This window comes from Varanus komodoensis, unplaced genomic scaffold (assembly GCF_004798865.1).
Source record: "Varanus komodoensis strain SLA01 unplaced genomic scaffold, ASM479886v1 scaffold5, whole genome shotgun sequence".
Taxonomy (NCBI): Eukaryota; Metazoa; Chordata; class Lepidosauria; order Squamata; family Varanidae; genus Varanus; species Varanus komodoensis.
Window position 1 is genome coordinate 29,028,097 of NW_025336087.1, and position 25,759 is coordinate 29,053,855.

A 25,759-nucleotide genomic window follows, 5' to 3' on the forward strand; every position below is an offset into this window, starting at 1 on the left:
ATCCTAAGAAAGCTTAAGGCACATGCATCTTCTCTTATGCAAGCACATTCTTGTATGTAGATCATGGTCAAAGAGGTTAAGGCTGCAAGATTAGGCATACTTACTAGAAGTAAGCTGAATTTAATTAAGTGGAAAGTACTTGCAAATAAGCATGCTCAGGGCTACAAGGTGTGGCTGCAATGCTTTGTACTTGGGCAAGAGGCTTAATTATGGCTTCTCTAAATGAGGGGTTTAACTGTCCATTTTACTGAGGCTGCTTCTGTTTTCACTGCAGGAGGAAGAACATGTCCTTTACATGTCCCCCTCCCCAGGGGTTTATTTTTCTCTATCTTCCTGTATATTCTATTCCCCAATCACCAGACTGCACTATAGCAGATTTGTAGCTTCTCAGGAGCCTTTTGTTCTGGAATGCTGCAGTTTCAAATACCAGACCCTCCTGGCTCCAAAGCGAACCTGCTAAAAAGACTGGAAAACACAGGAGAAGCTCTGGAAGATGGCAGCATCATGAAAAGACCCCAGAAAGAACCCTCCGTGCACCACAAAATCTGCTCTGGAGAGCCCCCTAATCCTCTGGCAATGAGTTGGGGATCCAGGGGGAAGCAGAGTGAGACATTCTGTTCCATCAGCAGGTGGGCACAATTTTCTTTCACCCAAAGGGAACAAGGAATCATATAAAAACTGACAATCATACACAGATCCTTGCTCCACTTTTTAATATAGGAGTAATTAAAAAACAACAGATGAGATCATTTTCAGCATATGAATGAACAAATGGTGCCACATAGGTTTGGTATGTACAATTCAAATTACTTGCATACAGATTAAATCTTGAAATGCTTTTTGATATTGGGATATGCTAATTAAGGTGCTAAAATTATATCAAAACAGTGGCAAGGAGTAAATTGACAAAGCAAGAAGGAAAACCATATATTTGGTTAGATACGGTTTTCACAGCACCAAGCCTTCTAGAAATGGAGCAAGGTTTTTGCAGGTTTCAAGAACAAATTGTATACTGCAGGTCACCAGATTATATCAATGAATACACAGAAGTGCAGCTACATTTACTCCTGGAGTCCAACAGAGATTCATGAAATAAAAGGCCAACGCAAAGATGAAATCGAGTTCAGTTGAAAGGCTTTTTGAAAAAGCCAAGTAGGGATTTTAAGAAAAAACACCTCAAGGTCAATTTACTGGACCAAATTGGTATGTTGATAATTAGACTGAAAAATGTATACAGAGTTTGAGATGCAATGAAGTCTGTGGACATCAGTACATGCCTGCCTTTTAACTGAACAAACATTCTCAACATAATTGGCCCTAGTGTATATTAGTAAAATACAGAAAATCACCTGCCCTTTCGTTTCCACAGTCAGAGAAGCAAATCAGCTGTCTTGTGCAACATTACTAATCCATATAAGCAAGGCATTAACTGATGTTCAATGTTCACACATCAAGACAACCTACCCTGGCAATAAGTAGGCTGGCTGTTGTGCAGGTATGAATGCATACATACATCCCTTTGAAAAAAAAACTATGGGGGGGCCTGTTTAAAATGCCTCCCCAAAAGGAGCTGGAGTTTTGACAGCTAGCTGTCCAAAATGACCGATCCAGAAAAGAGGGGTAATTTCCACTTGTCCATCTTCCCAAGAACCTAGAATTTTGGCAAAGGGTGGAAAAGTGAGAGCAGGAGTCAGATCAAACCACCACCCTCCCTCCAAAAAACATATGACCTTTAAGGAACTCACCATGACATGGGTGTTCAACTGACAGTCTCTTTTTGCAAAGAAAGATCACTCGTGGTTTTGGTTTCTTTTGACAGTTTTCCTTTTTACAGCTGTCAAGAAGAATCAAGGTGAAAACACAAAGCTCTTGCTTTGCTCTTGGGTCAATGCCCATGAGGGGTGCCGGCTGCACCTCAGCAGCTTGCACACATGGACTCTGCTCAGGTATAAAGGGCCTTGTGCAAGCAAAACTAGACAGAAAATAGTTTGTCAAAAAAAATTGCACATTTGGGGCACAAAAAATACAGGGTGTTCCAAAAAAATTGATATCATTTGAAATGTGAGTACCTGAGTAACTACATGTCCTAGGCAAACGAAATTAAATAGGCTTCATATTGAACAATAAAAGATTTATCAAAATTCAAACAAGAGATTCAAAGGAATGTAGATTTTATAACTGATTTCACAAAGCTTCACAAATGTTCAATATGCGCACCGTCTGTGACACGACACACATCAAGTCGGTAGTCCACCTCCTGCCAAACATGCTGTAGCATGTCTTGCATAACTAACATTAGTTAGTTTTTACACATTTTGTTAAAATTTGAGATCATTTGAGCGAGAATATTATTAGGCTATGAAATGATGTCAATTTTTTGGGACACCCTGTATTTTTAAAAGTAGTGACAAAGCAGTGACAGCTCCTCCAAGACACTGCTTAGGCACTTTGAAACGGGCTGCCACTATCAAACCAGAGACTACATTTCAGCATCTCTGAGAGGTGAAAAAGCATGGGTTCAAGGTGTAACGAAAGCCATGGTGAGTACAAATGACCTTGGAATCATGTTGCAGGACACAGACCTGGTGCTGATCACCCCAGACTGCCAGTGGTCATGCAGCTGGTGCTAAGAGTCCTCCAGGTATGCTTGACAAGGGCAGCATGGGTTTTTTGTTGCTCTTGACAAGCAGCATGCTTGCCACTTCTAGATACCCAGGATGGTGATCAGCTACACAGATTCTGATGACTTAGCAACCCATCATCAGTGCAACAAACTCTAGAACAAGCCATGGGTTGTGAGGGTGGCTTGTTTGAGGACAATAAGGAAACCATGCTCCTCACTGCAGGAAATGTATCAGGCACAATAGGTTGTCAGGTTGTGTGTACCCAGTCACTGCATTGTAGTGAGCCTATCAAATCAAAGGAAATCATGTTCAAATTGAAGCATTGACTTTTGTCCAGGATTCTGGGACCATTCAGAATTAATGAAGTGGAATGAAGCATGTGGGAAGCCAAAGTAGTGCCAACACATTCAAAAATCTTTGTTCTGATTATTTTTTTCAGTCCTGGCAAGAAACTCACAAACAGGGTCACATTCCCTCCTGGTGTGCACTGATTAGATGTGACAGAGGTGAAGGAGCCTATGCCTTTTCTGCCGCCTGTGCATAACCAAAGGGCTCTTATGAAAAAAGAATGAATGCCCTTACAGTAACTAAAGCAAGAAGAGATTTTCTACTTCAGTAACTTTAGTTGAAACTGACTCCATCTCTAATATACTAAAATTTGCACTATCAACAGGAAAAGTTGGAAAGATGTATTGTTGTGATTTGTGTCACAGAGCAGGACTACATGTCACCTAGTCAAATGCATGTCCACCCATCCACAGTTGCCAAGGTAAAGTGTAAAATACATGTGGAGGAAGCATATGCAGAGGAAAATTCACAGGCAGGAGGTTATCTTGTCTCCTGCCTCCTCACACACATCAGGGGGTGCATCTCCTACCACCACTGCCAATGTTTTCCCTGTCAGATAGGCTTTCTTCCAGTTTCAGGACCCAGCAGGGGAAGGAGATAACAAAAATGGCTTGGGTGGGGGTGGGGAGAGAATTGCAGTGACAAATCAGAAAGTGGGATAATTAAGCACCCTCCCCACTGCTGCTGCCTGTCTCCTTCAAGTGCTCCCTGACCTGCTACTAGAACACAAGGCTGCAAACAATGTACTTTTTTTGCATAATGCATAGACATGCCCAGAGCTAATTCTTTGCAGCAGGATGCCACTGACTTGAGAACTTTTCCACATAGCAAAAGAAACCAATGAACATTTGTGCATCCTGCTCTATCATCCCCAGTCCTCACTGGGAATTAATGGCCTGATCTTAGGAGCTGTTTGTCAGCAAATGCATTGAGTGAGCCATATAGACTTCCCTAAACACTAAATGGCACAGGCAAGAACATCATGCTGTCGTTGCAAAGCTGTTTCTTTAGTATCTCAAGTCAAATAAATGAAACAGGCTGCAAAAGTTCCACCTTAACAGGCTGCATGTGATTAGAATAGCAAGGTAGGGGTACAACCAATCTCCCCCCTTGCATGTTCATTGAAAAAAGAACTGGAACACCTGAATAGGAATCATGCACCTGTAGACATACCAGAATACAAAAGATCAGAATGGGTCAGTCTGTAACTTAACCTGCAGTATCCAACAAGCCTGTAGCCAGACAGTACCAGTTCCATTGCACAACCACCATTTGCACAGCAGAGATTTAGTATTTCCTATAGGAAGCTCCACCATTCAACAAATGTGTTATGATGGATGAAATTATGTGGGCACTGGACAGTATCCAATGGAGCACTGAGCTCTTACTGATTCCATTTACAAGTGAGATTCACCACTTGTACAATGAAGATTTAGTGCTCCAACGAGCATCTGGAAATGAGTGAAACAGGGCAGATCAGTAGAGCTTGCACATGAGAACTTTGTCAACTGATCTGAAAAGGAGCAATTGTGTTTCTTTCCAAATCCTCGCAGGAGTTCCTAATTTCCATTCCACAAGCAGCAGGTCTTGCTTGGGGAATGGAATCAGTGGGGGCTCATTGCCCCACTGAATACCATCTAATTAATTTCACACATCAAAATGCAGTTGGTAAATTGTTTCAACAACAGAGCTAAATGAAAGCAAGAATATAAACTAAACTATTTTGATACCTATTGTCAGCTCTGTATTTGAATACAGGCAGAGGGGTCCTTTATCCCAGACAAATTACAGGCAATCCCCGGGTTACAAACGAGTTCCATTCCTGAAAAAATGGAAATTTGTCTTTAAGTAAAATTTGTATGTAAGTCAGATCATGTAGAGTTGGCCCTCCAGTAATGGAATAGAGCTACTGGGGAGTGGGGGATCTATATCCATTCCAATATGGCTTTTGACATGCCAAACCAGCCTTGGTTACCCTGATGAATGACACTGGTTGAGAGAGGGACAGGGGAAATGAAACCCTGTTAAATCTGCTCAATCTTTCATTGACTTCAGATCCCATCAAGCTTGGTATTCTGAACTGACTCTGGGGGTTGGGCATTGGAAGCACAGTGGTACAATGATTCCAGTTTTACCTGAAGGGTTGATAACATTGGAAGACTGTTCAGAAGTCCCTTGGCGATTGAACCATGGGCTTCCACAGTTCCCAAAGTTATCCTTGAGGGATATGGAACCAGCTCTATTTCACTCTGACAACTGAATCAAGTACTGGATCTAAACCTATCTCCAGTGGTGATCCAGATGAAAGCCAATAAACCAAAGCTGAATCTTGGCATGAGCAAACCCCTGTGGGTGAGTGGTTCTCAAATATGGGAGATAACCTCATTGCCTGTTCTGGATGGGGTTGCATTCCTTTTGAAAGATCAGGTTCATAGTCTGGAAACCCAAGTTACCACCCGGTGAATGGTTTTACTAGCTTAAACTAGTTTGCCAGTTATTGCCTCTCCTGAACAGGGATAGTTTGGTCACAGTAGTGCAGACACTAGTAACCTCAAGACCGGATTACTGCAGTGCTCTGTATGTGGGCCTGCCCTTAAAACTGCACAAGCTGGAAGCTGTACAGAATGTGGCAGTTTGTGTGTTGTTAGGAGCTGCGCCTTTTCAGCAGGTACCTCTGGGCCAGGTTTAAGATTTTGGCACTAGTGCATCAAGCCCTAAACATCTTGGGACCAGCATATTTGAGAGAGCACCTTCTCCCTTACTAACTTGCCCAGTCAGTGAGGTCATCAGATGGTATCCTTCTGCTGGTTCCACATGGACCTATGGGCTAACTGAAGTCATCCAAGAGAAAAGCCTTCAGCTCCAATTTTCTAGAACTCCCTGCCTTTAAATCCAGGCAGTGTCATGAGCAGATCTCTCCATCTCTCTTTTTCTCTCCAGCAGACTTAGATAAGAACACAGAATCACAATCTTCTTATCAAAGTTTAATGATTACGATATAATATAAATCAAAGCAGTGTTCTCCTGGAGATGATGGAGAAGCACCTGCCCATATGAAGAGGTGAATCCAAACTGAAACATCACCTCCTTCCCTCTCTTTCTGAGAAGATTTTGACTACATCCTCAGGGTGGCTCCTACTGCTTGAGGACTAGGCAGCAGGAATCTTGGACACTTCTAAATTGGTGTCCTCTCTTTACAGGGTCAAGGAATGCTTCCTCAATGTCCCCCACCCCTGTTCTGCAGTGCTTCCCTCCTTTTCCAAGCAGATAGATTCTCACATTCTGCCTCAGAGTCTTCACTAGGTAACCTTGCAACTGCTAACTCACCTGCCCACCTCTGCCCCTCCACTACCTCCTCAGAATTGGATGAATCTATCTGAGCAAACTGTAATAAGAGCTCTCCCCCCCACCCCCCCACCCCGCTTATATGCAAGTACCAACATTGGTTCTTGCTGCTGCAGCTGCTGTTTTGTTTTGGTGCCTCCTAAAAACACCCTCCTTTCAGGAAGCATCCGTGAACTCACCAGCCATGGTCTTTATTGAGACCCTTTTAATCAAGTGTTTTATTTTTATCTGTTTTATCTTTTCATTGTTCACCACCCCAGACACTCCATATGTGAATATGGAGCAATATGCTGATATTGTAAATAAATAATAAGTAAAAGAGGTATATGAGAGCCAGTGTGGTGTAGTGGTTAAGAGCACAGGACTGAGACTCAGGCAATCTGGGTTCTAGTCCCTACTCTGCCATGGAGTCAACTAGTTGACTTTGGGCCAGTCACAGATGCTCAACCCTGCCTACCTCACAGACTGAGAGGAGGAGAATTCTATAAGCCACTTTGAGTTTTTTGTAAGAAAAAGGTAGGATATAAATTTAATAAATAAATAAATGATATGCTTGATCTTCTGTGCAGTTCTGAGATCCTATTTGATTGTAAACCAATACCCCATAGATACATGTGCAAAAAAGCAGTAAGAAAATATGAAGCTCTTCTAATCAGCATGGTTTTCTAAAAGATGTTGAAAAATGCTTTATGCACGCTTCCTCCAAATTAAATTTGCTCTAAATCTTTGACCAGTGAATTACAAGATATTGCAAGCACAACAGACTTACTGTCAATTTAAATACCATCTGTCTTGAAACCTACAAGATAAATGACAAATCTTACAGACCTAGCCAGCCATATTGTAGCCACTCATACCTGCTTTATCAACTCAAGATTTACCAAGTAAGCTGTATTGCTCTTTTCCAGTTGAGTTAAGCCAATACTGAATTGTTGAATAAAAATATTAGTGAAGAAAGCCTATACCACACGAGTGGCACATTTTTAATGCAATAACAGCCAACAGCAACGAAACCTTCCTTACAAAGACAAGCCAATTGCAATAGGTTAGAACTGTCAAAAAAGTGGACTGCAATCTAATAATCATGTCTAGACATTTTGAGGGAAATCTATTACAAAACTGCTCATCCAGGTCCCTAGCAGCATCACAAGTCTCTCTTTTGTTCGACTTTGCATGACCTAGTGGCAGCTATCAAAAATGTTGCTTTAAATATATGGAGAGAAATATGCCCCTGACAGCTCAGCAAGTGAAGATGCTGGGGGTGGAGGGTGGCACATGAAAAACCTCTGCAACAAAAGCTCTTTAAAAAGAACAGAAGTTAAAGAAGAAAGATCCATTAGATATTCAGAGATCCTGAAAAGAAAAAAAAATCTTTTCATATTCAATTTTTTTAACTTTTTCTTTTAGCAATGCTAATTGAGTAACCACTGAAAAACAAGAATGTGTTTAGTAATTCTGAAGGTGTTTTACCACTCCTATCATCTCAAACACCAAAAGTGGGACAAGAATGCACCAAGTATACTTTAAATAGAAAACATTTGTTCTGCACACTGACCCTCCTTCAAATAAAAAGGATTAATTTTTAACTACTGTATTATAAAACCTATCTTCTGCATCTCAGCTGGCATGGGGCACAGGCAGTACGGCCTCTTACAGAAAGAAGCACCATATTCTGTAGGAGCTTTATGGCTCCTGTCACTTAACAATCTATATTGATATTGTTGTCTAGGTATTTCATGGGACATTGCTTTAATAATCCATCTTAAATGCAGGAAGGTAAAAAAGATATAAGAAATATTAAATCACCCCTTGCTTAGCTGAACAAAAATGGGCAATCTGACGTGATCTTTGAGAATACTCATCGGCATAAACTGGAACTGATTATTTTGTTTAGGCCGCTTATTTAGGCATCTGGTTTTTAAAGTCAGCCATCAAGACACTTACCAACTCTACTTAGCATTTCCTTAACACTGTAAAGTCAGATTTAATACATTTTAACTGAATAACTTTAAATGGGGAATTGGGAAGTATAGCTTTATGTTAGTTCTGATTGTTTCTGATTTCCTTAGTCGTGATTTTAGATAGAGATATGCACACATACACACACACATACACTGAGGTCCTTGTGCATGTACAGAGATGGTGGCATAAATGCAGGTGGGGTGGGGGGAATCTTGAAGCTAGACTTTAATAACCTCTCCACAGGAGCCTTGCTATTGTTGCTATGATTGATGAGACAGTGATAATGGATGAGAGACCTGTCATCTTTAGTAAAATTTGAATGCTGAACTCTTCAAACTAGTGCCAAGACAAGCTTTTTGTTGGATGATGGAAATTCTGACAGGTTTTAATTCAGTCCCACCACATGCATTTGTATGGGGATAGGTAAACAGACACAAAAGACACAAGATGCAGAGAGCATCAGTCACAATGTCCGGGACTGTGATCCTGTAGGACTTATTAGCTAGGCCAGGTCAAGGTGATCAGTAATTTGACAGAAGCTATTTAGGGAAAACCATACTGGTGAGTCCTCTTCTTTATGCATCATCACTGAAGGTTTGCATTAGCATTGTTTGAGGGGTCTTGGAGTCTTGCAAATGTAGCAATCTGCACATAACATAAAGGAGTAGTCATACTGGAGCTATTGGCCAATATCCTGTGTCTTGTGTCAGGTGCATAATTAATCAATGTCTTCACCCAAGTTAGTATTGGCAAGCTATCTCCAATACACATGGAAAAACAGTTCTGCATCCGTTTGTTAATCTGCTTATATCATTTATGCTATTCCAGTGCACTCAGATTAAGCTGCTGCCCCAAAGCTCTCTTGACTACTGTAACAGGTTAAAGGAAACCCAATCCTAATAAAAGCTGGTGTGTTTTAAGCCAGCCTTGTAAATAAATCTGACCTAAGCTTTAAAATAATAACCGAAACTTTAGTGAACACTTACTATGGTATGATCTTCCTAGCCCTGTCATAGCACTGCCAATGAATTTTATCCATTTCACTTCTTGGGTTCCGCCCTCCCCTAGCAGCACAAGTGAAAGTGACAGAAGTCATGTCCACTTCTGTGAGAGGCACTTCCAGTGGGAACTACAATATGGATAGCTCCACTGCAGTACAAAAGCACAGTACAAACTGAGGCAAGGGCATGGAACACAATTTTGTCCCTGTAAAAAGAGCTATATTTGTTGAGCAAGACTTCTCTGTTTCTGTCTTCTAAAGTGTGGATACAGCTCATTTGCCATTGCTGAAGGATGTTTCAGGGTCATCCAAAGGAACACAAAGCACAGGTGAACATCTTGTGTAGGACTGTTTGAATAAACTCCCAGTCTTCCCTGCCTTCCTGTTGTGAGCACATTCCCCACCCGCTCCAGCCCTCAGCCTGGCTTTTCTTTTCCAGCACAGCAAGATGAAAGCGGATAAAATATAGTTCATTACTGAGGCTTAGTGGGTTTTGCTGTGATACAGGGTGAGAGATGTTAACAAGTTACATAAATCAAAGTAGCAATCTTTCCAATCTGTGGGAGCAATTTTGGACCATTTGAAGAGTTGATTCCAAACTGGAATGGTCCCCATCTCCCTGACTTTTCCCAGAGTCTAGATTCCACTCTCTGGTTTATGCTTGTGGCCCAAACAGTTGGGAAATTCGACGCTACATAATTGGTCTGCCCATCTGGCTTGGCACCGCCTCACTGAGGCTAGGAATTCACTCTCCTCCCCCCTTTTCTACAGTGTATCCCCCATGCCCAAGACAGCTTGGTTCTCAGTTGCTGTCTGACTAATTTGGCTTGTTAACTTTGACTTTTTAGATTCACTGGCCAACTCTTCCCTTTATACCCCCATTTATCTCACATTCCAAATTTAAACTGCCAGGCTGGCAATGCTGTATTGTGAGAAATCTGGGCACCATCTCCAAACTCCCTTTAAATCTCCTAAAGTATAGGAGATTTAATCTGCCTGCCTGCCTGTCTCTTTGCCTCCCTCAAAAGCATACTTTAATAGGAAAATTGTAAGTGTCCAGATATTGGTAAGACACTGATTTAGGCTTTTTTTTTTAATTTTTTGATGTCCCTGACAGAGGTGGTGGTAAAGCATTTCAGAAGTAACCTTCAAAATCAAGCATACATATATTTGTCTTCACGTTTATGACAGATGTCATTGACTTTGCTATGTGGGGTGATCCTGTAAGATGCATAGTATAAGAGAGGAAAGGGAGGTTAATAATAGGCTTTTTGTGTAGTATATCTCTTGTTAGGATGCAGAGAAAGGAATAAAAGAGCAAGGAGGATGTTACCTTACCAAAGAGGAAGGTAAGGAAGGAAAGAATGTGTAAAGGGCTTTGACAGAATTATCTAAGGTGTGAACAAAACCAACACATTAACATTATTTGAACAAAGCAACAATATTTCTCTTGTAGTGAGCATCTTATCATATATTAGGGGTGGAAACTGCCTTGGTCCCCTGTACCTTTGCTGACAGAGAGAGATAGGGGGAGTGCAACCCCTTTGATTCTCCTGGACCTTTCAGCAGTGTTTGACACCATCACCCATGGTGTCCTTCTGGACAGGTTGGCTGGTATGGGAGCTGGGGGCACCGTTTTGTTGTGGTTCTGCTCCTTTCCATTCCTTTCATGTCCAGAAGGTGGTGCTGGGGGATAGCTGCTCTGCCCCAGTTCCACAGGACTCCATACTATCCCCCATGCTGTTTAATAGCTATATGAATCCACTGGGAGAGGTCATCAGGAGGTTTGGGCTGAGGTGCCAGCAGTATGCTGATGATACTCAGCTCTACCTTTCATTTACATCTAATCCAGGTGAAGCCGTCTCTATCCTGAACCTGTGTCTGGGCTCAATAATGAACTGGATGTGGGTCAATAAACCGTTTCTTTAGTAGTTTTTCTTTTATTCTATATTTTCTTCTATGTATTTGTACATGTTAAGAAAATAAACATTATATTAAAAATTAACTGAAGCTTAATCCAGACAAGACAGAAGTACTGCCAGTAGGCACTACATCTGACAGGTTGGAGGGCCATTACCCTGCCCTGGATGGGGTTGCACTCTGCAGCTTGGGGCTGCTCCTGGACCTAGGACTGTCTTTGGAAGCTCAGGTAGACTAAGTGACCGGGAGTGCCTTCCTTCAGCTGCAGCAAATTTACCAGCTTCACCCCTACCTGTACAGACAGGATCTTATTACCATTATACATACATTGGTAACATGCAAGTTAGATTACTGTAATGCACTCTATGTGGAACAGTCTTTGAAGATGGTCTGGTGAATCCCACTGGTTCAGAATAGGGCCATGCATTTAATAAGTGGCACTACCCTGTAGGCCCATATTACACTAATTATTTACCATCTTGCAATGTTTGTTTTGACATACAAAGCTCTAAATGGCTTAGGACCTGAGTACCTTCTCTCATATATATCTGCCTCCTGCCTATACCAACCGCTGAGATCTGAGCAGGAGGTCCTTCTAAAGAAGCCATCCCTCAAAGAGGTGAGAAGGATGGCAAATAGAAGAAGTACCTTCTCAGTGGCTGCCACCCACTTGTGGAATGAGCTCCCCTGAGAAATTTGCCTGGGGCTGAAACTACTCTCTTTTCAGCTCCAGGCAAAAACATTTTCTAGGCTTTTAAACTACAAATTTTAATAATAAATTTTAATAACTGGTTTTAATGATTATAATAATGTATCATTTTATGGTTGTCCCCCCAGTGAGAACCTATAATGACCTATGTATTTATTGCTATTTTGATTATAGTTTATTGTTAGGTTTTATTAATTTTACTGTTTTAATGTGTTTGCAATTTTAAGTGTTGTGAGCTGCCCAGAGACAACACATGGAGCAGGAGGCAGCACACAAATGTCAAAATAAATAAATAAATATTATGCTGATCAAATTCAGTACATAAAATAAATGTGTGGTCTGAAATATATATGGGAAGAATTAAGTGCATTCATTTTCATGTCATACTTCTAAATAATTATAACCCCATCCTAAATAAAAACTGGTCCCAACTTTAATCATGGCACAAATGAGATATAATATTTTCTAGCAATCTAGAAATGTGTCTTGATTATTTCAGGAAGCCTGATCGAAAGACTAAACAACACCTGTAAAAAGAAGAATTTCTGTACTGCTTTTCAAAACATTACATTTCCCCAAGGAGAGACTTGTAAGAGACCCATGACTGGATCTCTGAATGTTTTCCTTTTTAATGAAATGCAGCTGCAGGGGACTGCCAATTTGATCGGAGAAATATATCTCAGCCTTGCTGTGTGGCTCAAAATTCTGCCTTGATGGAAAACCAAGCAGCTGTCCAGAGAGACTGGGATCAAAATGTTCTGGAGAGCAGAGAAGCTGCCTAGCAAAGAATCACCATGAGAACAACAAGATAAGGTGCTTCTGTAGTGCTGGCTAGACTGCAAGAGCAATTTAGTGCTTCTGTAGTGCTGGCTAGCTTGCAAGAGTAATTTAACTGCTTCTACTGCCTTACCCATTCCTAAGAATGTAATCAGGGTCCAGATCCAGAGCACATGAGAAACTTGACTTCCTCCTCATGATTGGGGCTCATGGATGGGATACCTTAGACCAGTGGTTTTCAACCACCTGTCCATGGACCAGCACTGGTCTGACAGAGATTTCCTGCCAGTCTGGGGGGGGGGGGGGGCGGGGGGAGGGAATTCCACTTGCTGTGGCCAGGTGCAATGGCTGGCTGGCTGGGCTTCTTGGCTGGCATCATATTCGTAGGGGGTGCACCAGTGCTACCGGGGGGACCAGGGAAGGGAGAGATGGCTCAGTGGGAGCCGACTGGAAGCCACGCTGCTCCAATTTTGGTATTTTGTTCTTTTGTTGACATTTTTTGTTGCTCAGTCTCTGGTTGTTCTGGAGAATTTTCATTTTTTTGGCATTGTGTTTGGAAATTAAAACACAATACTGTACTGTGTGTATGGTGCTTTTTGTTTCTGCCTCAGCAGTCTCCAAGGTGGTTTTCCTGTTTTCACCAGTCCCCAGCTGTGGAAAGGTTGAAAACCACTGCCTTATGCTACCAGATGGGAACTACAACTTTGGGCCTGAGATAATCAGCTCAGACACAATGCTACCTCTGCTCCTGGGTGATCTTGACATTGGGATGAAGGGGATGAGAGCAGTCAAAGTCCACTGTTTTCCATGAACCGATGGTCAACTTGAATAGACCCCACTTTTGAGTGATTGTTTGAGAGAGGATTGAGAGTTCTGACTCCCCTCAGTACCAGGCCAAGCAACAAGGTCTGTCTGTTACTCTGTAGTCTCATGCATTTCTGGCTTGGTCCTGCCAGGAACACGGTGAGACACAACTGGGAGGAAAGCCTTTATTTCTTCCCCTCACCCCAAGGCTGCTATTTGCTCTAAGTAATGCATGGGAAGAATGTCAGTCATGGATTTCCCACATAACAGGTAGATTAGCTCAAAACAGGAAATCTAGAGAATATGTTTTGTACTAATATACACTTAAGTATGTATAGTTGAATTTAAGATAGCAGCAATAATGACTTTTTACATTTCAAGCACAGAGTTTTCCAAGGTTGCAACAGAGTGGGTGTTCACTGAACTGAGCTGGGAAATATTTAGCATGAGATCAGTGTGAATGCACATAATGAAGTTTGAGAGGTAGTCACTGTATCTTTATTGACATCTATGTAGGTAGCAAGAGCTGGTAATTTATTCTAAATTGATTTCCTCTGGTCAGGTTGGTTTCAGAGTACCTGGTGAAAATCTACACAGGTCATAGAAAATCTCTATGAATTTCCATATGGGTGACACTATCTATCATACTAATTTTTCTTGCTCACCACACACACAGATATTGTTGTGTTCACCTAAGGAAACAAGTCATTTCTGTCCTCCTCTATTTACCCTTGCATGGAATCAAATGGATCATGCATGCCTGAGATGCCAAGAATGTGCATTTTGGAGAAATGGTGATTAGCTACACTCTTACTAGTGAACTTCATCACCTGAAGCAAAGACTAAATACAACTGCATTCACTTATATTTATTCCTTGTGAAACCTGCTTCTCTCATTCTGCCTCTTCTTTTGTCTTTCTCTTTATTGCTCCCTTCTGTCCCTTGATCCTGTGTGGACGCCCTGTATTAGCCAAATTTACATCGTAGTCTCAGGATATGGGTCTTTTTTTTTTTTTTTTGCTATATTACTGTGTAAAGCAGCACATATAGTGACATTGCTAAATCAGTAAATAGAATCTACAGAAAGTGGAGCAAAGGATCCACTTTTGGAATTTTCCCAGACACATGGATGAGTTCTTGTTTGTCTACATTTCAAAATACCACAAACTTATAAGGTCATTTGACATTCCATAATGTCTCACAAATGTGCTAGCATTTGGTACATGAAAGACTTCAAGCCATGACTGCTGAAGCATGTGGAAGTTGTACAGGTCCAGTCAGTTTCTAAAAGATCACAGGGGAATCTGATCTTACCAGAGTCAAATTGCAAGGACCCCATAATGAAAGAAACAGCATCACTTGACATGGCAACAATACCATTACCTCTCCTCTATCACAATAATGTCAAAACCTTTCAGATGGGTTTCAAGCATGTCCTCATTCCATTTCCATTTCTCATTATGTTTTCAAGTGCCAGCCCACCACTTAGCATACAGCATCTCTTTTAGCAACTGGAAATATTTATGAAAACAACATAAATGAGAAAACCTTAGCTTAGTGCTTTGGTAATGAATGTCTTAATACTGCCAGGTTATTGAGCAAACCAAACTCTGTCATTTCACACAAAGTACTACTGATACATCTATATATCTAGCATAAACCTTTAATATTTTCCAACAGTCACTTTTAAGACATTCCCATTTTCAATCAGATACAAACATTGCTGTATACCTCTCAAAAGTAGCACTGGCATATATGACTCAGTCTATCTCTCTCACTCTCTTTTCCCCCTCCTCTCCTAGCCAACTGCCCTGCCTCATGTGGCAAGACTACATGATGATGATCTTAGGCTATGGGAAGATAGATACCGGAAGGGACACCAATTTAGGTAACCTAGATCCAAGCTGTTTAAGGCTTTAAACTCACTGCCCAATTAGAGATTAGGACATCTTTATTTGTGCTCCAGTAGCAACTGAAGACTTTCTCTTTCAGTCAAGCATGTGTGTGTATGCGGTCCCTTATCTGGCCTGGGAGGCCCCTTCTGACTCGCTCTGTTTCTATTACATGGAGCTCTCAGGACAGAAAAGGCTGCACACACCTGTTGCCAATTGCAGCACCCCAAAACACACCAAAAGTAGTTGGCCAGAGGAAGGCCGCATAGTAAAAACACCACAGTTATACTGTCCCAGAAGGGAGGGCGGATAAGAACAAAATGAACTTTGTGTAACCCACAGCTAACACACTAGCCTGACCTTGAATACAATAATCAAAGGAACAGTGGCAACTGGTTATAGCCGCCATGAAAGTTGCAAATGTGCAGGGAGGAAGAACATGGCAAGCCTGTGTGAATCTCGAGCAGATAAGAAATGAACATGGAAAATGTCTGGCCCTTGACAGAAGAAAAGACTCTTTGAAGCTAACAGCAGTGAGGGTGTGGCTACATTAATGTATTGATGCATTAGAGGTATAATACTAAGTGTATTAGGTGACCTAATTGCTTACCTAGGGTATAAAACGCATGTACCGGGCTGCAACTTTCAACACTGCTTTGGGCTGAACATCCCCTTTTGTCTCCCTTTATTCTATAGTGCACTAGAATAAAGCTGGTTTTGGCTCTCAGTCTCATCTCAGGCTCCTTTTGACTCGGGTCTGGGGTCCACCCGGGTTTGCCCTAGCTGTTGACTGGCTGAATTTGGTAACACACCTGTACTAGAGAGAAATGTCTGTTTCCCATCCCTGCTACATGCACACTGATCCCAGGTGATCATCTAATGAAGGTAATTTATAAATAACGTTATGGTTAAATTTCAGGCCCATAGGCTGGAGTTTACCTCTTTCTTGATGTATATAAGCAGGATGCTGGACAGAGCAGGGACTTGGTTCCACAAGGCTCAAATTTATCCCCCGTGCTATTTAAAATCTTGATTATCCAGGGATGTGGGCTGAGTTGTCAGCAATATGACAATGATAACCAACTCTGCTTTTCCTTTTCTTCTAACCCAGGAAAGGCATTAGATGTTCCAAATTAGTGCCTGAGCAAGGCAGAAGACTGGATGAAGGCCAGTGAACTGAAACTCAACCCAGACATGAGTGGTTGAGTGGCATTCAACTTGTTTCAGATGTGCAGCTCAGAAAGGATCCCAGAGTCATCTTTTTCACTTGAGACCCAGATGACTTTGATTGCCAAGGACACTTTTCATCAGGTGTGGTGGGCATACAGTCAAAAGCCAACTTAACTTTATACTAAAAATTTAAGTCTACTTTTTGTTGTCCTTTCTTGTGTGCTGGTTATGATTTTTTTTTTTTTTTGCTTTGTTTTTATGTGATGATACCAGGTAAACCTCATACATTTCTTGCCCCATTGGTGTATTCTTGAGGTGTGGCAAGCCTGAACTACCATGAAACAAAGGGCATTATGTCTGTTTTGGCTAAATTAACACTCCAGTGTTTGAGATTATCTTTAAATACTGATTAAGAGGTGGTTGTGCTCTTACAGATGGTAACATTGTGTAGCATAGTGGTTAAGAGTGTGAGACTGGGGATCTAAGAGCTCCAGGTGCTAGTCCCCACTCAGTCATGGAGCCAATTGGGTGGCTTTGGGCCAGTCACAGATTCTCAGCCCAACCTACCTCACAGGGTTGTTGTGAGATGAGAGGAAAAGCAGAAATATGTAAACCATCTCAAATTCCTTGAAAAGAAAAATATAGTAAACAAACAAAGGTGGTATGTGTAGGTGCACCTGATCAGAAGGATGTCTTCCTGGATGTCTCTAAGTCCTCTTAAATCCCTCACGCCCCTTAAGATCTATGGGAGAAGGCCTACTCCGGGAACCCCAAGAGAGGTAAAAAAGTTATCAACTCAGAGTAGGGCCTCCTCTGCTGTGGCACCCAGACTCTGGAATGTACTCCCCAGAGAGGTAAGCCTGGTGCCAAGTTTATACTCCTCTTGGCACCAGGCCAAAACCTTTTTATTTAAACAGTATTTTAAAATTTAATAGTTGTTAAGTTTAGTTGTTCTGTTTGAAATTTATTGTTTTGTTTTATTATTTATTGCAATTGTTGTTTTAATTGTCTTTTTAAATATTGTAAGCCGTCCTGAGATCTTATATAATAGGATGGCATACAAAATCAATCAATCAATCCCCAGTAAGTATGCGTAAGAATTTCAGGTAAGAGCACCAATATTTATTCAAGGTGTGTGGAGTTTTCTGAAGGAGAAACTTGTCCTTACTAAAATACAGGGATGAGATATTCAGAGTTTCAGCATAAATGCTGTAGGAAATAAACAAAACATTTGAAAGTGTGTGTCTATCTGTCTATCTATACAAAAAATGATGCTATGATGCTGTAAAGCTATATCTTCATAAGTACAAAATTTGTACAAACCACAAGTATGAATATGCAAGTACACAAAATACACAAAAATGGAGGAATACATTTGCTTCTTTGATACTTACAGTCATTAGATGAAGAGCAGTAGCACAAAAGATTGAGGAAGCCTGCCCCTCTTAATTCTTTGTCTTCTTTAAATTCCTTGACACAATAACAGAATCCAAGAAAAGCAGTTTTTTGCAAATCTGCATTAATGCCATGCAAGCAGATTTCTCTCAGTATATCAGTGTATACATATCCCACTTGCCAGTGCCAGCTTGAGAAGCTCTCCTTGCTACTCTTTTGCTATAGGAAGAAACATTACGTTTTAATCAAGTGAATAGCACATCAGTTACAAGGCAATATTTCTGAGAAAGAAACCGGTGCAGGCAGGGCAGGGCTCTGAGTCACACTACCAAGGCCCTATTCAGGAACACAAGCAGGGCCTCAAACACAGCAATGCTGGCTTACCATTTTGATTAAGCAGTACACATTACCATCAAAAGGGGGTTGGAACATTAAGTCCACAATCTAAAATTACCTAAATCTACCACTTAATGGTGATATTTAAATATGTAAACAATCAAAGAGCATACAGTAACAAGGCTCATTTAGTGAATTTTTTACAAAACACCTTCCCGTTTGATCCTGTAAGCCAGAAATATGGAAGAGGTGAACCTCCAAATGTTGTGGTACTGCAACTCCCATCATTCCCTTATATTGGCTATTCAGGCTAGGATAATAACATCTGGAGGGCCACTGCTCTGTTGGACATGGTTCCTTGCCTTCCTTAAAGGCAAGTTTTACTGCACTAAGTGTGACTTATTCCCAAGCCAGTCTCACAAAAACAAGCTGTTTTCACCACTGAGGAAGTAATTAGCCATCAGCAACTCAGAAAGCACTGGGCTATAGAATTACTTTTCAAGTATATACAACTGGTCTGTTTATCCAGTTTCTCAATCTAGAAGACTAAGGCCAACAGAAACCTCAGTAAAGAAAATAAATGCTTGACTTCTGCTCAATTTAGTGTTTTTCTAAAACATTTCCTTCCTACATCTAAATTAGCCTGCCTGTTACCTGCTTCTGAAGAGGCATTGAGCTTGAAATAAAATCTCTCACTAGATCCATTAAAACTTTCAAGCAGGACATGTTTAATTTGGCAGTCTCTCCAAGGATCATCAAGCCCAATACTGATTCCAACCTAAATATTTCAAGACAGAAAGGACAAATATTAGCCCAATGTCTTATTTTTGCTGTCATTATCTTCATATTAAGGACTACTAGAAGCCACTAGTTTCACAATTAACACCAATTTTTATTAATGCATACCACCTTCTTTGGGATGTGGATAACATAAACATCTGGACATATGAGGCCTGACTGAAATGCAACAGTGTCCTGTGCAAACATTCCATATGGCTGCCATCTCACTCCAACATGCTTACTGTATGCAACAGCCCATGCCCATATACTGTTAGTCCGCTGTTGCATAAGGCTATCTGGGCCACAGGATTTTGTTAGCATACTGACACAGTGGGCCAGCATACAACAGCAAGCACATTTCAGCAAGATGGTGGTTGCATGGAACATGTAACTGCTTTCCACATGCTATAATTGCTGTTCATCAAGTCTCAGGCACAGTGTTTATATGTTGATTAAATGTAGACTGCTTGCAGACAAGGGGACCTTTTCCAGAGAGGCTGTACTATAACCTTGCAGCACTTTATTGGGGATGGCAACTTACAGTAATATCCCAACAAATCTTATGCAGTATACAAAGGTTGCTATGAGAAGCTTAATGTGCTGGGAAGCCTTTTTAGAAAATTATAGGAAGTACTTGCAGTGAGTGAGTACTGGTCCCAAAAAAGGGAGCAAAACAAGATATTCATTTAAATTGTTTTGTCAAGGGGCAAGTAATTTAAAATTGTGCATGGAGACCCTGAATTTTATTTCCCTATTGGAGACACTTCCTGCTAGCAATAAGTGAGAATTTTGTTCTGTTCATTTCTGTAAACAAACACAAGCAAAATTTGCTAATTTCCTCTTAAACAGGATGGAAAGAACTTGAATTTTAAAAGTGAATGTGGAATAAAGCAAAAGAGATATTCTTCTTTCTAGGCACAGGGCTATCTTTCAAATGCTTCTTTCTCTGGGTATGAATTCCATCCAAGCATTTATTTAATGCTCAGTTAAGGTTCCTCCTCTTCTTTCTTAGAGGACCCTTATCTTTAACAGCTAGATGACAGCAGGTCTTTTCTATAGGGCTGATGAATGTTGCTGGTGCAGATGGATGAGAATTTCATTGAGCTCATTGATTGTACTTTTATATAAAACTGTACCAAATTTCTCAAATTTCTTTATGAATATTAAAAAGATCTTTAGGGTAAAAGAACCACACATAGGAATATGTGAAAGTGACAGATTCATCCATACATACATTTCACACACCAAAGTATATGAAAGAGTTGGACGTGTTGCAGGGAAGTGATGCTGGGAGAACAGAGCTTTGTCAGCAGCTCCAGTTAGTAATCTAAGTAATGGTAGTGAGTTATTTTCCCATAATGGGAATACCATGCTGGGTGCAGTGGCCTGGATGGGAAAGCAGCCACTGTTATACCCCAGTGAGAAAAAAGCTGCTTCTGGAAATGGCTACCAGAAAATCCATTTCAGAATACAATTCGATTTCAGTCAGCCCTGTATTGTACATCACTCTCTCTCTGAAGGGATTCCTGTACTTAAAATGTAGGCACGCAAATTTTACCAAGACATTAAAATCTGTCAGGCTTTCCATTCAAATAAATAAACTGAATATAAATTCTTCCAATAAACTAGCTTACTGCCATTCAGAATCTCTATTTAACTTTGATATTGTTGATCAGCTAGAGGAAACCTGACTGTTAGGACACTGCTGTAACTCAACCATTTGTATTTTCTTCAAAAAGATGGACAGCTAGCTACAGGGCATGTCCTTTGCATTGTAACTGACAAACCAGCTATGTCACAATAATTGGATTCAGTTCATTAATATCCAGGTACTAATTTTGTCAGTGTATGTGCCTGCCATGCTGGAGCATCACTACAATACTAATGGTATTATTCTCATGCTCTGTAATATTTCCCTAGCATAAAGTATCCCCCTTCACAACTAATTAAGGTGCTACAGTAACCCATAGAAAGCCCGCCTCTGTGCATGCCCCCCAAATCTGCTCCAGAGTGTCCTGTAATGCTCCAGAGCAGACTTGGGAGCACGCAGGAGGAGTGGCTGCAGGGAGAAATTTACTCTGCCAGCTGTTAATTACACTGGCAGACAGATGCCACTGGATACAACCCAGTGGAATGGGATTGCCTTAATACCTCACCAGCATCTGGCTGATCATTGCTGGAAACAGAATGGCAGACTGGATGAATTTTTGATGTGATCCAGCAGAGCTCTTCCTAGATTTGAATGCTCTTACTCCACTTATCATTTATTTCTATTTACCAGATTTATAGATAATGCTCTTTTTTCATTAATGCAATGGGATCAGGGACAGTCATACAGTAATTGGAGCCACTGAAAAATCATTAAGGTGACTTGTGCTCTTCTATGAGCTTTAGGACCAATACGTGATGACTGAGAAATCATTCAGTTAATTAGGAAAGAAGCAAAATAAGGGTATGTCATAATTAAAGGCACAAACCTATGCATATTTAGATTTTTTAAAGTCTTAAAAGTCCCAGCATTCCTCAGCCAGCCCAGCATTTCAGCTCAGCCCTAGGACACCCCTAAGGCATATGAAACAAGAGTGCCAGCCAACACCCTCTATTTCAAATCCTTATGTCTGAAAACCTAAACTGTAACAATAACTATGAGGAAAGCTCTGGACTTTGTGCAAAGGTCCGTTGCTTTAAAGTACCCAGATTCAAGCATAATAGATGCTAAGTTTATTTACAAAAGAAAAGGGGAAAGGGAAAGGAAATAATCTACAAAAGAACCAGAGCAATGTTTGGAAACAATATTTACAAGGCAAAACAGCAAAACAGACTAAGCCTGTCTCTAAGTACCAGCTGAACAAGTCTTTAGTAGTGCAGGACCTCAAAAAGTGAGGCCTCCAAAGGCAAAGCAAGCAAATCAAAACAAACCAAGACCATAAGCATCTTTCTTCTCCCAGGTTTGTACCTAAAGGGTTTTGCACATCTGAGGTGATCCCCATTAGTTAATCACAAGCTAGATAGAGCCAGTCTTCCCAGATTTCTGGGGGACTGAAAATCCTCACTGACAGTTAGCTGAGTTTCTTCAGCACAATACATGGGGGATCTGCTTTGGCCTTGAAGCCAAGGTTGGTTTGTTATAATACCCATAGGTGGTCTAAAAGTTGCATGGAGTTTCTGCTTTACAGAATGAAAGTTTGTGGGCTGCTATTTTACTTCTGTAAAATAGATTTTTTTATTTAATCAAACGTCATAAGAAAACTTTGATAACTGGAGAAGAAGAGTACTAAGTAGAACATTGGGGGAATCAATGCTATTACATTCATTTCCACTTATTGAGGGAAAATGCTAATAAAATTGCAAATGTCAGCCATCATAGAATAGAAATATTATTCACATAATACAAATTTGTTAATAAGATCAGAATTTGAAAAAATATATGGTAAAACCCAAAGATGAAACAGTGGGCAGAAGGAACAAGGAAAAGGTAGAAAACTTAATTATGATTGTAGTATGCAGTATGAGGAAACCTCTCTTAAATATTTTAGGATGCTTATAACTTGATGCCTCCATGTTGAGAAGCACTGGGGTGAGAATGTGTCTCTGTATGTAGCTGCCACATGCAATAAGCTATTGGAATAGCAGTGGGAAACATCTTCCACAACAGTGATATATTCCAGGCTCTGAGCTAGTCTTTTGATCACTGGGCTTTCCTAGATAAGAAAGAGCTTCCTGTCCAGACTGAAACTTTGGGTGAACAACTGCTGCAATTCCTGTATACTTCAGCTCAGGGTCTTGGCTCAGGTCTCAGCCCTGACTCCCTGAGATAGCTCCTGAGTAAGAGAGCACATTTTTAATGTACAAGGCCCCATGCTTAATCCCTGGCATCTTCAGTTAAAAAGATCACATGTAACAGTTCTTGGAAGCATTTCCTGCTGGGTGCTCTGGAAAGTCATGGTTAGTCAGAGTAGTGGCATCTCCAGTCTACTGGAGATGCTGATACAATGAGATAAGAGACAACAGAGACATTATAACTGACATGAGGCTGCCAGCGCTCCACGTCATTTCAGTTTCATTTTCTTGTAACATCTAATACACAGAACCTGCTATGCCATCACCACAGTTTGCATTTTCCCACCTCACATCATGTGGCTTGTAGGGAAAGGGACCATGCAATGATATCACTTGTGGGCAAAGGGATCACACAATGGTATCAAAGAAAAAGAAAAGGACAATGGAGAAGCAGCAGCCTGCTGCTACTTTACAATGCCTTCCTTGATGCTCAAGTAGCTACTAGCTGCTTAAATGTATTCTACAAGACCTGTGTGCCACAACTTATGAACAACTTGAGTTACCCAAGGTATATAACAACCTTTAGACCAGTTTGCATGATAAAAACAAACCATGTTACTTGTTGTGAACTGCAGTGTGTTCCAGGGCATCCCAGACACAAATTTTGTAATCACCATCCAGCCAAACCTGGTTGACATGGCTTGTTGTAGGGTTACTTGAGGGCTGTTTTACCGTCCAACAAGCCATGCTACCTGGCATGAAGCACAGCTCACAACTAGCCAGGATGATCATGCAAACCAGCCCATTGATTGCAATCTTATATCCACTTTATCTCAGAGTAAGCCCCAGTGAATTCAATGGGACTTACTTCTAAATAGATGTGCATAGGATTGCAGAGCTAAATAATCAGTTACATCATTTAAGGCGCATGCTTGGTTGGGGAATGCTAGTAGTTATGGGGGGGTGGTTTCTGTCTAACCTGCATAGAATGTTTAGATGCAAGTTCAGGTGATTAGCTGGCTAGGTTAACTTTTCTTTAATCAAGTAGTTATTATATATACAATAATGTATGTGTTCCTATACTCCCTCCCTCCCTCCTACTCTCCTCTCTCTCTCTCTCTACACACACATACACACACATGAAAATAATTGTGTGAATGTGAGATTTTTTTTCAAATTATCAATATTTTAAAAATTAAAATCATAATAGATATGGAGAGTGCAGGGCTATCCAAATAATTTAAGTCATGTGTGGCCTTTCATGATCTATGGCATTTATGAAACAACTCCTTTCAGAATACTTTTTTCAGTTTCAGATAAAAAAATGTAATTAAGATACCACAATACTGCTCAAAATAATGTCATCAAAATGAGGTCAATAGAGAGTAATGTAATAGAGCAAAGAAATAACACACATGGAATATGACATCAGCATTAGTTAAAATTATTTTTAAGCCTACCGTAGGTAAATTGCCTGTTCCTAAACAAAAGCATCAAGGCTCTCCATAAAAGTCTTTACTTTGGGAGGGGGGTTAATAAAGTCACGACTTCTTTTGAAGATATCTGCACATTAATTCTAGGACAGCTGTCTTTAACAAAAATCTCTTCAGCCCTGAACAGGTGGCTGAAGGTGATCGTTTTTATAACTAGGACTATTTATCTGCAAACCTAAGATGGCCTCTTTCTAAAGAGCTTCCAGTTGCATTGTCCACATCTATGCAAGGTTTCCTCTGTGATATATGAATAAAAATGATTCATCAATGTCAGCAATCCTTGGCAACCCAGTGGTGCTATAGCACCATTTTCTTTTCATTTGGGCTTATTCGTACAGCTGGGATTCCAGAAAAGAAAATGCTTTTCAGAAAGAGTGACCAGAAGTCATTCATTCCATATAGATTTAGAAAGGAAACAAAATAGAATGTTTCGGGGGGGAAGCAGAACAAACTCTGGCTGTGTGAAGAAATGAAAAATGATTCCAAGGGGTTCAGTGAAAGGCAGTGATTCAGCTTTGACCAAAGTCCTGAAAATGTTACAAGTCAACAAAAAGAAAATTGTCACACCATGCCCTCTTCTCACAAAATCTCTTAGATCCAATCAAAACTACTTCTCTAATTCCAAAAGAGTTAAGTTCATTCACATTCTTCAATACTCTAATTTTTAATATCTAAATTATCAGAATAGGGCCTGAATTCAGAAACCACTATCCTAGAATTGTGCATCACAATATTCAAGAAAAACAAGAAGGACAGAGATGACACTGATGGGATTTTATTTTTCTCCCTGTGATGATGATGATGGATTACATTCATATTTTATGATGTTTCTCTTGCAAGTAACCCTGGGGCTTATATGGTCTTCCTCCTCTCTGTGTTTATCCTGAAAACAAACCTACCAGGTAAGTTAGGCTGAGTGAATGGCTGGCCCACAATCATTCAGCAAGCTTTATGGCCAAGTAGAGCTACAACCCAGATCTTCTGAGTCCCAGTCCAATACTCTAACCCTTAAAAAAAATCTGTCAATCTGTAAGCATCCGTCTCTGTTCTACATTGGTTTTCCATTCCAATAAGTGCTTCTGTATTTCAGTTTGCTTTAATTTCTAGTGGCCATATTGTATTTTAGACCATAAGTAGATACAATGTATGTAGATACCTGTATTTTTCTCAACTAGCTTGTCTCAAACAGGAATTATCAAATCCGCCTGTGAATCCTGGAGAACTGCTATGTGCTTAGGGGCTGCTTTTGGCAAGTGCTTTGTTTTTAATGATGCACTTATTATTAGATATAGACAACCAGCTAATACAGTTGGTGCTCCTGTTGAAGCTCATATCGCTCTATGGAACTTAGAAGTGGCTCAGGTGGTTGACATGATCACACCTAAGTGCCCTTTCCCCATGTGCAGAGCTTGCATGGCTCCATG

At 40.6% G+C, this 25,759-nt stretch overlaps 1 protein-coding gene across 1 annotated transcript in view; it reads right to left on the reverse strand.

The window, feature by feature from the left end:
* TMEM232 (transmembrane protein 232) overlaps nucleotides 1–25,759 on the reverse strand; it is a 152,482-nt gene that overhangs the window by 73,767 nt on the left and 52,956 nt on the right. The window contains exons 8-9 of the mRNA XM_044446156.1: nucleotides 18,937–19,060; nucleotides 17,946–18,165 (exon numbers count right to left, since the gene is read on the reverse strand). Of these exons, the coding sequence (XP_044302091.1) occupies nucleotides 17,946–18,165; nucleotides 18,937–19,060 (344 nt within the window). The remainder of the gene's footprint in view (nucleotides 1–17,945; nucleotides 18,166–18,936; nucleotides 19,061–25,759) is intronic.